Genomic DNA, 12,939 nt, shown 5'->3' with positions numbered 1-12,939 from the left:
GTTCTTGTGTTAAGAGAGACTGAACAGTCCATCCCCATCCATCTTCTCCATGCCACTCATGATTTCATGGACCACTATCATGCCCCCTCACGTTATTCCTTCTTCCATGCTGAAAAACCTCAGACTACTCCATTGTTCTGCATGAAGAAGCTACTCCATATATCTGATCTTTTTTATTGTCCTTCTTGGTTCAGCCATGGAGTTATACAGTTGCAATATACTCTTCTTTGTCTTGTTCTCCACTCCTACTGCTTCTTCTCCCTTCCTCATCACACCAAATTGCTAACTTTTGAGTTAGATGGCATTTCAAGATGGAATTTTTTTCTCAGAAGGTGCATCAGTTGGCTATTGAAATTTAAATATGATCTATTATATAATTCATCAGGGATTAGTCAATGATGGCTTCAGTCCCATTCATTTCTGTTTATACCATTAAAACCTCAAAACTACTACATCTTATGAGACATTACAAGCAAGTGCTGCTTCATAAGCAAATTTATACCAGAACTGGTTGTCTAATCATGTTATTACACTAGAGGGTTATGTAAACTGCATGATGTATCAAATAATTAGTACACCATGCTCAAAAATGTTGTTTACTTGAGCAAGTGTATTTTCAACTGGCTGTTTGTTTTTTGGATGTGATGCCACGACATCTGATTACCTGCAAGCTTCCTATAGCTAAAATTAGAGAAAATGAGACTAAAAAAGTATCCTTGAGATCATTCTGTCCAACCCCTTCATTTCAGATCTAAACAAACCTCAGATTAGGTTCCCTCATTTGTACATTAAAATTACTCCAAACAGAAGATCTCATCTTGGAAAGTCTCTTTCAATGAAACTTCAACTGCATCATCATTGGTATAAGAAAACAGTCACTATCTAGTGGAGTTTTATGCATATCTTTTAGCTTTGGGGCTTAGAAACTTGCTTTGGAAGAATGATGATCAAGACCAAATTGTCTCTGAGGTGCTCCTTTTGATAGTTACTTCCATGAAGTTAGAAGTACCAACACCTTGTCAAAAGATGTAAAAGTCATACTCTTCCTCTCTCAGAAGATAGGTGAGAGTGGCAAGTGAGTGTCTAACAATCAATGTCCTCTTTCTTCCCCATTCCTTATGAAAATGCAAAATAGACTAGACCTATCAAGCAATTCTTAGGATAAAGAATCCTTCTAGTAACTTGATAGCTGGGAACGTCAAAGTAATTAAAAAAAATTGAGAGGCAGGATGCTATAAAACTCACATTTGGACTGTTTCTGACATGTTAGGGAGAGTCATTGTGTTCCCCCACAGAAAACGACCTTTCTCTGGGATAGCACTATTCAAAGCAGCTGTATCTGGATGCTAGAACACTTCTGTGTAGAGCTCCTCGGACCTGACTTTGCTAGGCTCTGCAGGGCTGTCAAATCAACCGTTTTCTGTTAGACCAGGCCTGGGAGGGGAACAGCTGGTCCACTCATGCCTGTTTCCCTGACTCTGCATGTTTGCAGGACCTCATTGCCTCTGGCGTGCAGCTTGGAATTCCCATTACAATGAGATACAAATTGAGCGAGGGCAGTGTCGAAATTAAAAGTAACAGTGATTTAGTAATCACTAGGAACAAGGACGAGGTGAAACCGTGGCAGTACTTCCAAAGAGCGTCACACTGAAACTGCTTAGAAAGACCCAACGGTGAGCTTGTGCTTCCAGATCTGTGGAAGTGCATCTGAACTGGAACTCGGAAAATGAATGTGGTTATAGAAGACGACCTTTCATTTACATAGCAATAATTGGGAATGCTGTAAAGATTCACGATGCAGTTCAGTCATCCTCAAAGGAGAGACGCTTGCTTACCGTGAGCTTCAGTACAAGAGTCTCTCACCTTTTACAAAGAAATGCAATTAAGTATTTTTCTTTATGTCAAAGACCTGCATGAGATCAGAGATATTAATAACCTGGTGATGAAAAGCTGATTTTTTAACATCTGCTATTGAATGAATGAAAACACAGTGATAAAAAAAAGAAAATAATCTTAACAGTTTGTATAATCTGAAATGTGATTTCTGTTTGTATAGATCTACGTTGGTACAGATCCCACTAGAGCCAAGTAGTTGAAGGGACCCGTAATCTTACGAAAGGAGAACGTCTTGCAGTGCAAAGTTGCGCTCCTTTGAACTGAGGCAATACACCTCAGACCCTGAAGAGTTTCCTCACACCAAAGCGTTTCGCAGACCTGTGCACACAGGTCTGTGCCCATCTGTGGGGAGAAGTCCAGGTACAGCTTAAAGAATCTGGAGGAGACATGAAACACAAAACACGGCGATTCAGTAACCATCAAACTTGCCTTTCTGTTAACATTCCTCTTTGAACTCCGTGAGTCATTTCTGCATCGCAGGCCTTTAGATTTAGGGCAGCGTATCTTAAAATAGCCCATAGCAAGCGCTGGAAGCGGTGCGCCAGCTCTATCAGTGGAAGGTCTTGTTACGGATTTGTAGATGCCATGGGGCACCTGTATTTGAGAGGGGCTCGGTGTTCCTTGCCGAGCGTGCATCCCGCACAGCTGTGCCCTAGCCGAGCCCCGGGAACAGGACGGGACTGCCGCCGGGCTGGATGATTCCACCGCGGCACCCTGGCCTCACCCACGCCATGAAGACTTTCGGGCTCTGGCAAAGGCGGCCACATCCAAGCCGCCTGTTGGGAACCGGGGACACTCAAAACCGGCAGCTGGAAGCGATGTGGGAGGGAGAGGGCCCGGCCAGACCGGGGGCTGCCCAGCACCGTGGCGGCTGCGGCGCCCGGGCACCGCTCGGAACCGCCGCAGCGCCCGCCTCTGGGTCGGCCCGGGCCCCGGCCCCGCCGCCGAACACGCGCAGCAGCGCCCGGGCGGCGGCCGTCAGCCGCCCTCCCTGGCGGGCGGCGGGGCGGCGGGGCGGAGGCGGCGGCCGGGCGGGGCTCCCCGCGGCGGGGCGGGACCGGCCGGGCCCCCGGCGCCGCCCGGGCGGGGCGGGGCGTTGCTGGGCGCCGCTTCCGCCTGGGTCGGGGCCCGGCGCGGCGGAGGCGGCCGTGCGGCAGCATGCTGAGCCCGCGGGAGCGCGGCGGGGACCTGGCCCGCTTCTACACGGTGACGGAGCCGCGGCGGCACCCCCGCGGGCACACCGTCTACAAGGTCACGGCGCGGGTGAGTCAGCGCCCGGCCGGGCCCCGGCCTCGGCCCCGGCCTCCTCCGTGCCGGCTGCCCGGGCCGCCGCGGGCCGCCGCCCTGCCCCTCGCCTCCTCAGGTCCCCGCGGCCGCCCTGCCGCTCGCCTCCTCAGGTCCCCGCGGCCGGCCCGCCCGTTATCGGGGCTTGGAAGCCGCCGCTGTGTGCGGAACGGAGCCTGCGGCCGGGCTGCCGACGGGGATCCCGGCTGCCCTGCGCGGATCGGGCCGGTCGCGACGTGGAAACCCGCCCTGAGGGACACGGGTGGGAGGGCGGGAAGGGTCGGACACGGCGGCCTCTCCTGAGCTGAGCCTCGGTCCCCTCCTGCAAAGCTGTCGCTTCACATAACGGTGTAATTGCCTGAAAGGCGCTTTGCAGTTAACTGTCGATTTCTTCCCTGTTTGTTGCAGGGCGTACGAGAATAGCTTAACACCAAACAACTATGTCTTTTTCTTCCCCCTCCCCCCCCCCCCCCCCCAAACCTCTTTGGATGGGGTACAGCGGAATTGCTCTGTCTTCCCGCCCGCCCCGCGGTGCAGTCAGCTCCGGATGAAAAATGAAGGAGCAGCGTGTGTAGGTACAGCACGCCCACGCTGGAAGCACAGCGCTGTTCGAATTGGAAATTTAGGCAGCCCCTTTCTTAAGGGCTGCGCGTGCCTAGGGTGCAACCCCGTTTGGGCAGAAGAGGGTCTGGGTGGGTAAGAGGCCTAGTAGGAGAAGAAGGAAAGCTGAAGCAGGTCAATGGGTATTGGGAGAGCTGGCTTGGTACTAGTTTTGCTGAAAGCTCCTTCTGTTCCCCTAGGGAAATTTCTTGCTTCCTTTTCTCCTCCACTTTCCTATTTAAGTGAAAGAGGGAGGGACAGTAAGTAGATAGGTGGAGACAGGTGCAAGGAGGGTGGGAGTTCAGGTCACAGGTATGGTGGGGTATAGTGAGAGCATCAGAAAGTGTCACAGAGGGACAGAGTTTATTTCAGTGACCTGTGATCTTGTTGTTACTGCCGCTGTAGACGTTCTGCCTGTGAGAGCAATGTACATTTATATGCACCCTTCCCTTAATTCAAAGAATACAGTGTTCTGTATGTGTATATTTATATATTATAGCTCTCAGGTTGTTCGAATATGATCACTGCATGACTTGGGAAATTAAATTTTTTTTTTTTTGTCAAATATATGTATACAAGCCCACCAAACATAAATATGGGGCATGTTTAAACCATTCTTTTTAGTCCAATATAATGTATTTTTTAAGAAAAAAAAAGTTGTCTTTCCCTATGAGATTTTAATCTAAAAAGCCTTTCCTGAGATAGATGCAAGGAAAACAGTGCCTTCAGGTCTTCCTGCAGTAGCTCATGATGGGCTAAGTGTGTGTGTGTGTGTTAAAAAGTTGTGTCAGTGCGATGGGGAGCAGTAGGAATGAGTCAAGACTTCAGCTTATTTTATTCTGGTGACTTTGTTCTTACTGGCGGAAGTGAGTTAAAATGCTCTGTGGTATTTTGGTTTATGCAGAATTGTTCCAGAGCAAGTAGTGGCTAACTAGTGAGGAATGTCACTCTTTCTCCGTGTCCCATAACTTGTAGATGCTCTGGTGCTTTCCCAAGCGAGGCAGTGCAGAATCAGGCGGTGTGCTCACTACGCATGGTTTAGTACAGAGCAAGGAGCTGATCAGTCTGTGAGCTGTCCAAATTAAACTGAGCAAACCAGAGATCATTAGTTCTTCAGTGTGTTTTGATATCTAAAATCCTCAAAGTGAAAAAATATTTCTCTTTTATGCAGCAAAGGATGCTTTGGATTTACAAATGTAGAAGTATAAATAAATTCTGTTTCAGTGGGGCTCTATCCGGTAATCTGTTACATAGTACTTGAAGTGAGGATTTGGGGAGCTAGATGCTGAACAAAATGATTTTAAAATAATTCAATGTACATATCTCTTACCCTCCCTTTTTCTCTCCTCCTATTCCTCCCTCCTGTTCCTGCAGTGATCTGGCTCCATGGTTGATATCACAGCACTACAGCTGTACTTGCTGATCTGATGCTCAGCAACTTTGGGGGCCTGCCAGGAAAAAAGTGAGGTGGATCTTCCTGTTGTATTGAATATCCTTCTGGCTGAGATCTAGGGTACTCAGTACCTGCTAGTGGAGATTTCTGGTTGCTTTCAGTGGTGTATAAGTGAATACTTTGTGAAATGAAGTTAAAGGAACTTTCTGTTCCAATATAATGATAGATTAATAATCGTGGATGAGAAAGCACTTGTTTAGTGTGGCCTAAACATCTGACTCAAAGGCACAACTACTCATGCAGTGTCTTCTGAGTGCTAAGGGGGGGGTCTATCCTTATTGCAGATTTTTCTTAAAAAATATATTTGTATAGTAAAGAATATATATTTTATTTTACAGTTTACAAGTAAATAATTTAAGTGCCGACAAGATTAAATGAATATTGGGGTTTTTTTGTATCTATTTCCAAAGGCTAAAGAACAGAAAGAGATATTGGCAAGTTGTGATACTAGGAGTGTTCTTTAATGATATCTGAAAATATAGGCCGCTAATAAAAGGTCAGCTAATTTAGAAGATTACAATTATTAATGATAATTAAAACCCTAATGAGTTCTGTTGGATATCTGCAGGTCAGACAAGGAACAGGATAATCTGAAATACTTTTTTTGATGGTGAGGATCCATGTAGGATCTCTGTTTTCAGAGCCTAACACAGTAATTATGCATTGCTTAGCTCATTCGTGGGTATCCTAATGATATTTTAAAAAATAGATTAAAGTTGCTTGCATTATAGATTTACAGAAGGAGCTGACTGCATTGATCCTTGTGGGGGAATTAAAAAAGTGCACTGAAAATTTGGGGGATTGGATCATCTTTGCCAAGTCTCTAGGTTGATTATAGGTTGGATTGAAGGGGCAGACCTCTTCTGAGGTTGACCTTCAGAAAAGGATATGAAGAACAAAGTAGGACAACACATAAATTACTGCGTACTGACTTAAAGTTGGCATGGCTGGTACATATAGAAGGCGATGTAACATTAGAACAAGTGTGAAACAGAGCCTCTGGGTTTTATTCCAGATTCTTACTAACTGGCTGGGTAATTACTCATCTCTCTGGGTCTCCTTCTGCCCATCTGGTAACTTACCTAGCTGCCAAAACTGTTGCAAGGCTTTAACTAAAGGTGAACTGCAAAGCGAAACAGTTGGTGTGTGCCCTTTGGTGTTCTTCTGTGATGTGTAGCCATGCCTATGATATCTTCTTCCCCCAGCTCTACAGGCTCCTTGCATCAAGTACGCCAGCTATTAGAAAAGAAGGTTAGAAATATTTTACAAATTGTACATCTGAACTGTCTGGTAGTGAATGAAGGAGCAACAGCCTCCAAGGTTAAAATTTGGTAAAGTTGCCAAACGTTAGATTACTCAAGAGTGAGGAAAAGTTGAGGAAGGTTTTATCAATGTAGACTACGCTGGAAGAAGAGGACTTTGATGTGTGAGGTGAGAGAAAGAACTTAGACTTGTGAAGGAAAATGTTGTAGGTCTTTTTGGGGGATTGCTAGAGAAGGTAACACTTCTCTTTTCTGTCCTGTCTCCTCCAAAATGTGTGAAGGATTACAGTGGCTGGTCTGTGTAGTAAACTGATGTTACGAAATCTGGGAGGCTTTGGCAAGGATTCTTGAAAAATGAAAGGGAGGAAGAGAGCTAGTTTGTGGGGAGCATGAGGGGTATGTTGTTGTCCCTTAGCAAGAGGAGGGTGTAGATTCAGTGACTTCCATCTTAGAGCAACAGCTGCGTGGTGCTTGCCGTACAGCGGGATGGTATTCTAGTCTCTGGGGTGCAAGTAGCATGGACTCCTCGCGCTTGCCTATATGCATCACCTATTCACAGCATTAATTATTCTGGGGTGTGTCAGTGTGTGGATAGTCTCAGTTCGGATTGAGAATGCCCTATTTTCCTTTAGCTAACAATAGGCTAATTATTTTGTTAAACAGCTTTGGCTGAGTTATAATGAAGGATATACTGATTTGCACAAGATAATTGCAGTTATGAATTAAAGATGTCTTGATTTGATTTGTTTGTTTGTGTGGATATGCTCTTACTGCTATTTATAAGCCCAATACAGAACTTGGATTACAAAGGCTTTTGCGATCAATATTTATTTAAAGAAAAAAAAATCCTGACCAAATACGGGCTTCTTTATGGTGTGTAGCCAAGCCTCGTTTTCACTGCAATTTTCCTCTGGATAAAGTCATTTATAATTAATTAGGCAAAGAGTGTTTAAGGAGAAACAAATACACAAGGATAGAGTCAGACATTTGTGCGCATTGATGGCTGTAAGTAAAGTAGGAATACTGTCTTAGTAAGTGCAAAGCTTCACATTTACAGTGAGGTTGCGTGCAGCTTATATTAAGCCAAGTAGCCTTAATTAGCTCCGCTTATTGGGAGTAATATGAATTAATAGGAAGAGACTGGAAAGATGATGGGGGATGTGCTCTACGTAGCTTTGCTTTGTGAGATGCTTTCTGTGCCATTCTGCCTAGAATGTACGTCTTTATTTCTAATCACAGTGACTGACTCTGCTGCTAAAATACCTCACCGTGTTGTATTTGGATATTAGACTTCTCTAAAACTAAATGAAAGCATCTCTGAGCACAGAGGAATGTGGAACCATTTGCCTTTTTCCAGATTTTTCTCTTCGGCAGCAAATCATTGTGTGTTACTCTTTAACTTCCAAACTGAAAATCCAAGTGCTCATATGGTTTTTTTGTTTTGCTTTTCAGATTGTTTCAAGAAAAAATCCAGAGGATGTCCAGGAGGTAACAGTTTAAACTTGTGCAAATGTCTTTGTGTATCACAGTATGCCTTTTGAAGCATCTTTGATGTACTTTAGCAATTTCTGTGTGTTTTGTTATTGTAATTGAGCAAACAGGTGTTTGTATGTTTCTATTTGGCTTTCATAGTTGAAAACAGTAGCTAGTGTAACATGTTGCAATTCATCCCTCAGTGATGAATCGTGACTTGAAACAAAGTCTTAGGGAGTAAAGTGTCTTTTGATGACAAAACTGCTTTGATAACTTTGCAAGCTCTTTTCTCAGGGCTGGAATTGGCAAATTGATGGTTACTCTAACTCCTACTGGTAAAATTAGAGATCAGTCTACAATCCAAGTCTTAGGTCTCAGCTGTGGGTACTCTTTTCCTCTTTAACCAATACTTCACTGAAAAGCCTACATCATTACTGTCTGTTAGTGAAGAGGGAAAATGGAGGAGCATAGGAGTAGTTGAGAGAGATTAGACTGCAAGTCATATATTACGGCTATCTCTCTGAGGCTCCTTAAGTATTTTCCAGTGATATACTTTGATAAAATTTTAAAGTTGCTTACTCTTTGCCTCTTCCGACAAGGCTCTGAATAAGGGTCTGCTGTATTCTTGTGCCTCTTTAAAACCTCAAAAGACTGTCAGGAACCATTTCATTGAGACAAAGAAATACGGTATGCATGTGTGGGTTGTAGGTTTGGTGGTTTTTTCGTGGTTTTTTTGTTTTTTTTTTTTTTTTTTTTTAGATTAGAGAATTTTTTTTCCTCTTGATTTCTTCTGGACAATTGACATTGATACTATTATACTATGTACATGCAAAATCTTCCTTCAAAAGCACAACCTTATGGCTTTTCAGACATTGTGTAACATATGCATATGTTCAATTTCTGGTGCAGTCTCTTACTACAGTTGAGGAGAACCTGGATAGTTGATGAAAGAAGAGCCCATAAATGAATTCATTGCATCTCTGTGTGGTCAAACATGAGTTACTGATTAGTGGCTTGGCAGAGGTGAGAATTGGCTAATACACCTAACACCCCTTTGTTGCATCCTTCTTTGAAATCCTGAGAATCAGACAAACATGAGCATTCATGCTTTTTGCATTCTTTTAATCTCTAGAAGATTAAAATAGCCTATCAGAGATGATCACGGATCTAGTTTTAGAACTGCATTACTGTAGTTTGTAGCTTGATGTTCACCTTTTCCAGGGAGACTCCTGAATTGAACCTATCCATGAGCACATTCTGCCATTACCTTAATCTTCATTTGTGGGAAAAACACTTTATAGCAGCTGTTGATGAACCATTCATCAGAAAAATATATTGTAAGTGTCCTTCAGCTAGAGTATTGCATGAATATATGTTATGTAGTTTTGAAACAATAGCAAAAGCATATCTTTTAGTCATTGCTTTGGTCATTGCTTTGATCTGTGGCGGTAGGTTAGCCGTGCAGGATTCCACAAACTCTAGTCCGTAAGAAGACTTAAATGTTCTATGAACTTGTTGATGATTGCCCTTTTCCACCCTTCACTATATCAAATTAATTATTTTGCACGTGGTAGCGTGTTAGGTGTGGTGTGATTCTATTATAAGCAAGCATCTGAAAGTTCCTAGTTATTAAAAGGAACATCCTAGATGGTAGTTGCCGTGAGGGTGAATTGTAGTCATAAACCCATGCAAGTTGGGAGCTTTTTTGTTATACTGGTTTCCTATGATAGAAAAAGAATTGTGGGCAGCCTTTGAAAGAAGAAGAACATGCTCCTAATCTGTTCCCACTGAAAATAAGTTTACCTCAGTTATCCAAAATGCTCAATTAGAAATTCAATAGGCAAAATTTTGTGCACACAACCACCCTGTTGGTTTATGATCCGTCTCATGCAACCCCCTTCCTGTATCCATATAGGACCATTAGCTGTGCCTGCCTACTCCTTCAGAAGTCTCTTTTAATGCCACAGCTGTGATGTTAATACATACATTACATATGTACAACTGTGTACTGTGACCTCAGCTCTACTTGCCAGTTTTCTGTCGCCTCTTTTAACTGCCCTGTGGGATACAAGCCTTTAATACAGCATCTCTCCCACTGCAGCCAATTCAAGGTATCCTCGGCTGTTGTTGCTGGGACAGGAAGGAAGATAACTTTGTAAGGGTTTTCTTCTCAAAAGGATGAAAAAAGTTATTGTGAAGTTGTGCGTGGAGGAGTTAATAGATACAGAATGGCTAGCGGACTTAACTTTAATTTCCTTGTTTCTGCGGATTGGTGGTGGCAACATGGCATGTGAGGCGATTGTAGCTAGGGTAATCTTGTGAGATTTTTTTATCTTACTCATTCACGGAGGAGAAAGGGTTGTTCATTGTGGAACAGATGAGTCGCATGAGTTAATAGACATCTACTGGCTCTAGCCATGACAAGCACCTTATTGTATTACAAGTCTGACATATGTTTTATGATCCACTTGCTGTGCTTTGTTGGGCCTCAAAGTACAATGTGTGCTTCCTCCAAATCTGATTTCTAATGAGTACGTTAGAGTGGGAACTTTGCTAACTTTGCTGAGCCACGTGCATGCAAAGGCATGATTTCCGTGAGCTTGTGAAAGGTTTTAGGATGACCTTGACTGCTTTTGCTATGCAAGCTGCTTATGGCTAGTTATTTTTTTCCTCTTGGCTATTGAGAGATCACTTGCAGCAGTAAAAAATGATACGTTTTTAGTGGAACAGAATCTCATGCTCTTATTTTCTGGCAGCTCTTCACATTGTCTCCAAGTACTGACAATACAGTAACTTGATCTTTCAAGACTTCACCATCTTAAGCAATTTTATGTTCTATATGCACACTGCTCAAGAAGTGCTAATCATCTACTTTCTGGATGTTGAATTAGACGGAAGTACAGCATGGAAAAATTACTGATTCTGATAGCAAAATCACTACGTGGCCTTCTTGAGAGATTCTGATTTTTCTTCCTTTGTCTGTTGAACTCCACCAAGTACTAGTTGTAATTGAGTCCTGGCAATGTGTGCACAATAGGTGGGTCTGAATCAGTACTGCTAGTTTCAGTATAGCTAAGTTTTATAAGGTGGATAGAATGTTGCCATATTAAGCTTTGCATAAGCGCTGTTAACAGTCCTGTTACCTCATACCTGCATTGTTCTGTAGGTAGGACTTGCATCTGCTGAAACTTAGAAAGCCTCTGACCTTAGTGTTAAAAAAACCAAACCAAACCAAAAAACCTCCAAAACCCCAACAAAACAACAACAACAAAACACCCCTCTAAAATTAAACCTTTTACTTAGCTCTAAATTGGATTTGCCTGAACAAAGTAGGTTTTTTTTAATTGTGACGGGTCATGAGAAGGCAACCTGTGAAATCAGTCAGAAATACTTGGAATCTTTTAAATTGTCGTTAGTTGTATTAAGCTATTTGAGCCATTTGACTGATGGAACCCTGGAATCAACTGCTGAATGCATTGCAGTCTCTCTTTTTTTCCCCCCTGTTCTACTTTAATCACTTTATATTAGTGTTGAGGTTTATTCTGTGGCTTACTGAGTCTGACGAAAAACGAGACCAAGATATAAAATGTCTTTGTTCTTTTTTTTCATCCTGATAGCAAACCTGTTAGCAGTCAAGTGTAAATTGTATTGCTCAGTTCTTTCCCTGGCCTGATTTTCCTATTGGGTTCTCCTCCTTCCTTGAATGGAAAGAATTCAAAGAATGGGATGGAAGAAGGGTAAGGGAGGAACTTGGCTGGTAGATGACTGCTGCTTTCTGGAAAGGATGGGTCAGGAAAAGCTGGTGTAATGAACCAATGCTCTTTTTGCATTCCTGAAGTTGGAGATTTTGTCTAGATTACAAACGGAACATATTAAATTTTTGATCAGGGTTGTTAGTAATAAACCATTTAAAATGTGGGCTTGCATTTACACCGGATCAGCATTTTACATGAACAAATTACGAGCTGGTTTGTAGTCCTGGGTGCTTAATGTGCTGTCCTTAAGAATCCCTTACTTGTGTTGATTTCTCTTCCCTCGTTTTCTCTTTTGCTGTTGTGTCTCTTCCCCATACCTGCAGCTGCACCAAGCACAGCATGCTGTTGCGTGTTGGATAGTGCAACACTACTTATTTGGCATTTTTTCCTCTCTTACTGGTTTCCTGTGTAGCTCTGGATCTCGGTGTGACTGAAACAGTGCTGCCTTTGCCCTCTCTGTTTCCTTCTTTCAGCTTTTACTTATTTTTTTTTTTCTGCGCATTGTAGTCTTGTTAGTCAAAATGGGGGTTGAGGACAGATAATGACCATTTTTTTAAATGGTTGTTACAGTTGGCAGTTCAGATTGTATATTTTTGTTAAACACATTTGCTGAAGGTAGTGGTCTGATTTGCTTAAAAAAATGTATTTGTGATGTGATGCAATGAAAACAATGAACCTCACTACTACTTCTCTCCCCTTTCTTTGCTTCAGATAGTCGTTTGGAAGAGATACCGGGATTTTAAGAAACTGCACAAAGATCTCTGGCAAATTCATAAAAACCTATGCAGACATACAGAACTCTTCCCACCTTTTGCCAAAGCGATAGTATTTGGTAAGCATAATTTCTTCCTGACTTGCTGAAATTCTTTGCTAACTTGGTACCTATAAATACATCTTGTTTTGTAGCTGCATAGAACTCTTTTCCATGTGCTTTTACTACTCAGCTTTTTGGTTTGTTGGTTCTTACTTGTAGGTGTGCTGGTATAGCTTGGTACTTTTATTTATTTTTTTAACAGTGGTAGTTATATTCTTGCTCCCATGTTAGAGATATTACCTCAGATATTTATTGATTTATATATTCTGTATCTTTACAATGTACATTCCCTGTTTTCAGGAGCATAAAGTCTATATTAGCTTTGTGAACAGCACTTGAACAATGAACAGAGGTTTTTATATATGAGCTGTCTGTGATTATTAGTGATGAGTTATAGTAAAG

At 42.6% G+C, this 12,939-nt stretch overlaps 1 protein-coding gene across 21 annotated transcripts in view; it reads left to right on the top strand.

Annotated features, from left to right (window-relative positions):
* Window positions 1-2,990: 2,990 nt before the first annotated feature.
* The window catches only part of RPS6KC1 (ribosomal protein S6 kinase C1), a 99,833-nt gene continuing 89,884 nt past the window's right edge, over window positions 2,991-12,939 (top strand). For 20 of the 21 annotated variants that reach the window (XR_015708139.1, XR_015708141.1, XR_015708140.1 and 17 more), the window contains exons 1-3: window positions 2,991-3,159; window positions 7,948-7,983; window positions 12,435-12,555. Coding sequence is in view for 7 of the 21 variants with exons in the window: in XM_087774350.1 (XP_087630476.1) it covers window positions 3,055-3,159; window positions 7,948-7,983; window positions 12,435-12,555 (262 nt within the window). In the remaining 14 variants the exon portion in view is untranslated. Of the gene's footprint in view, window positions 3,160-7,947; window positions 7,984-8,877; window positions 8,992-12,434; window positions 12,556-12,939 lie in introns of all 21 variants that reach the window. The other variant, XR_015708142.1, reaches the window with a different exon arrangement.

This window comes from Nipponia nippon, unplaced genomic scaffold (assembly GCF_047370975.1).
Source record: "Nipponia nippon isolate SJK-2023a ecotype South Korea unplaced genomic scaffold, ASM4737097v1 scaffold_4, whole genome shotgun sequence".
NCBI classification, from domain to species: Eukaryota; Metazoa; Chordata; class Aves; order Pelecaniformes; family Threskiornithidae; genus Nipponia; species Nipponia nippon.
The sequence above is the reverse complement of the archived record's forward strand: the minus strand, read 5'-3'. Positions and strand labels throughout refer to the sequence as shown.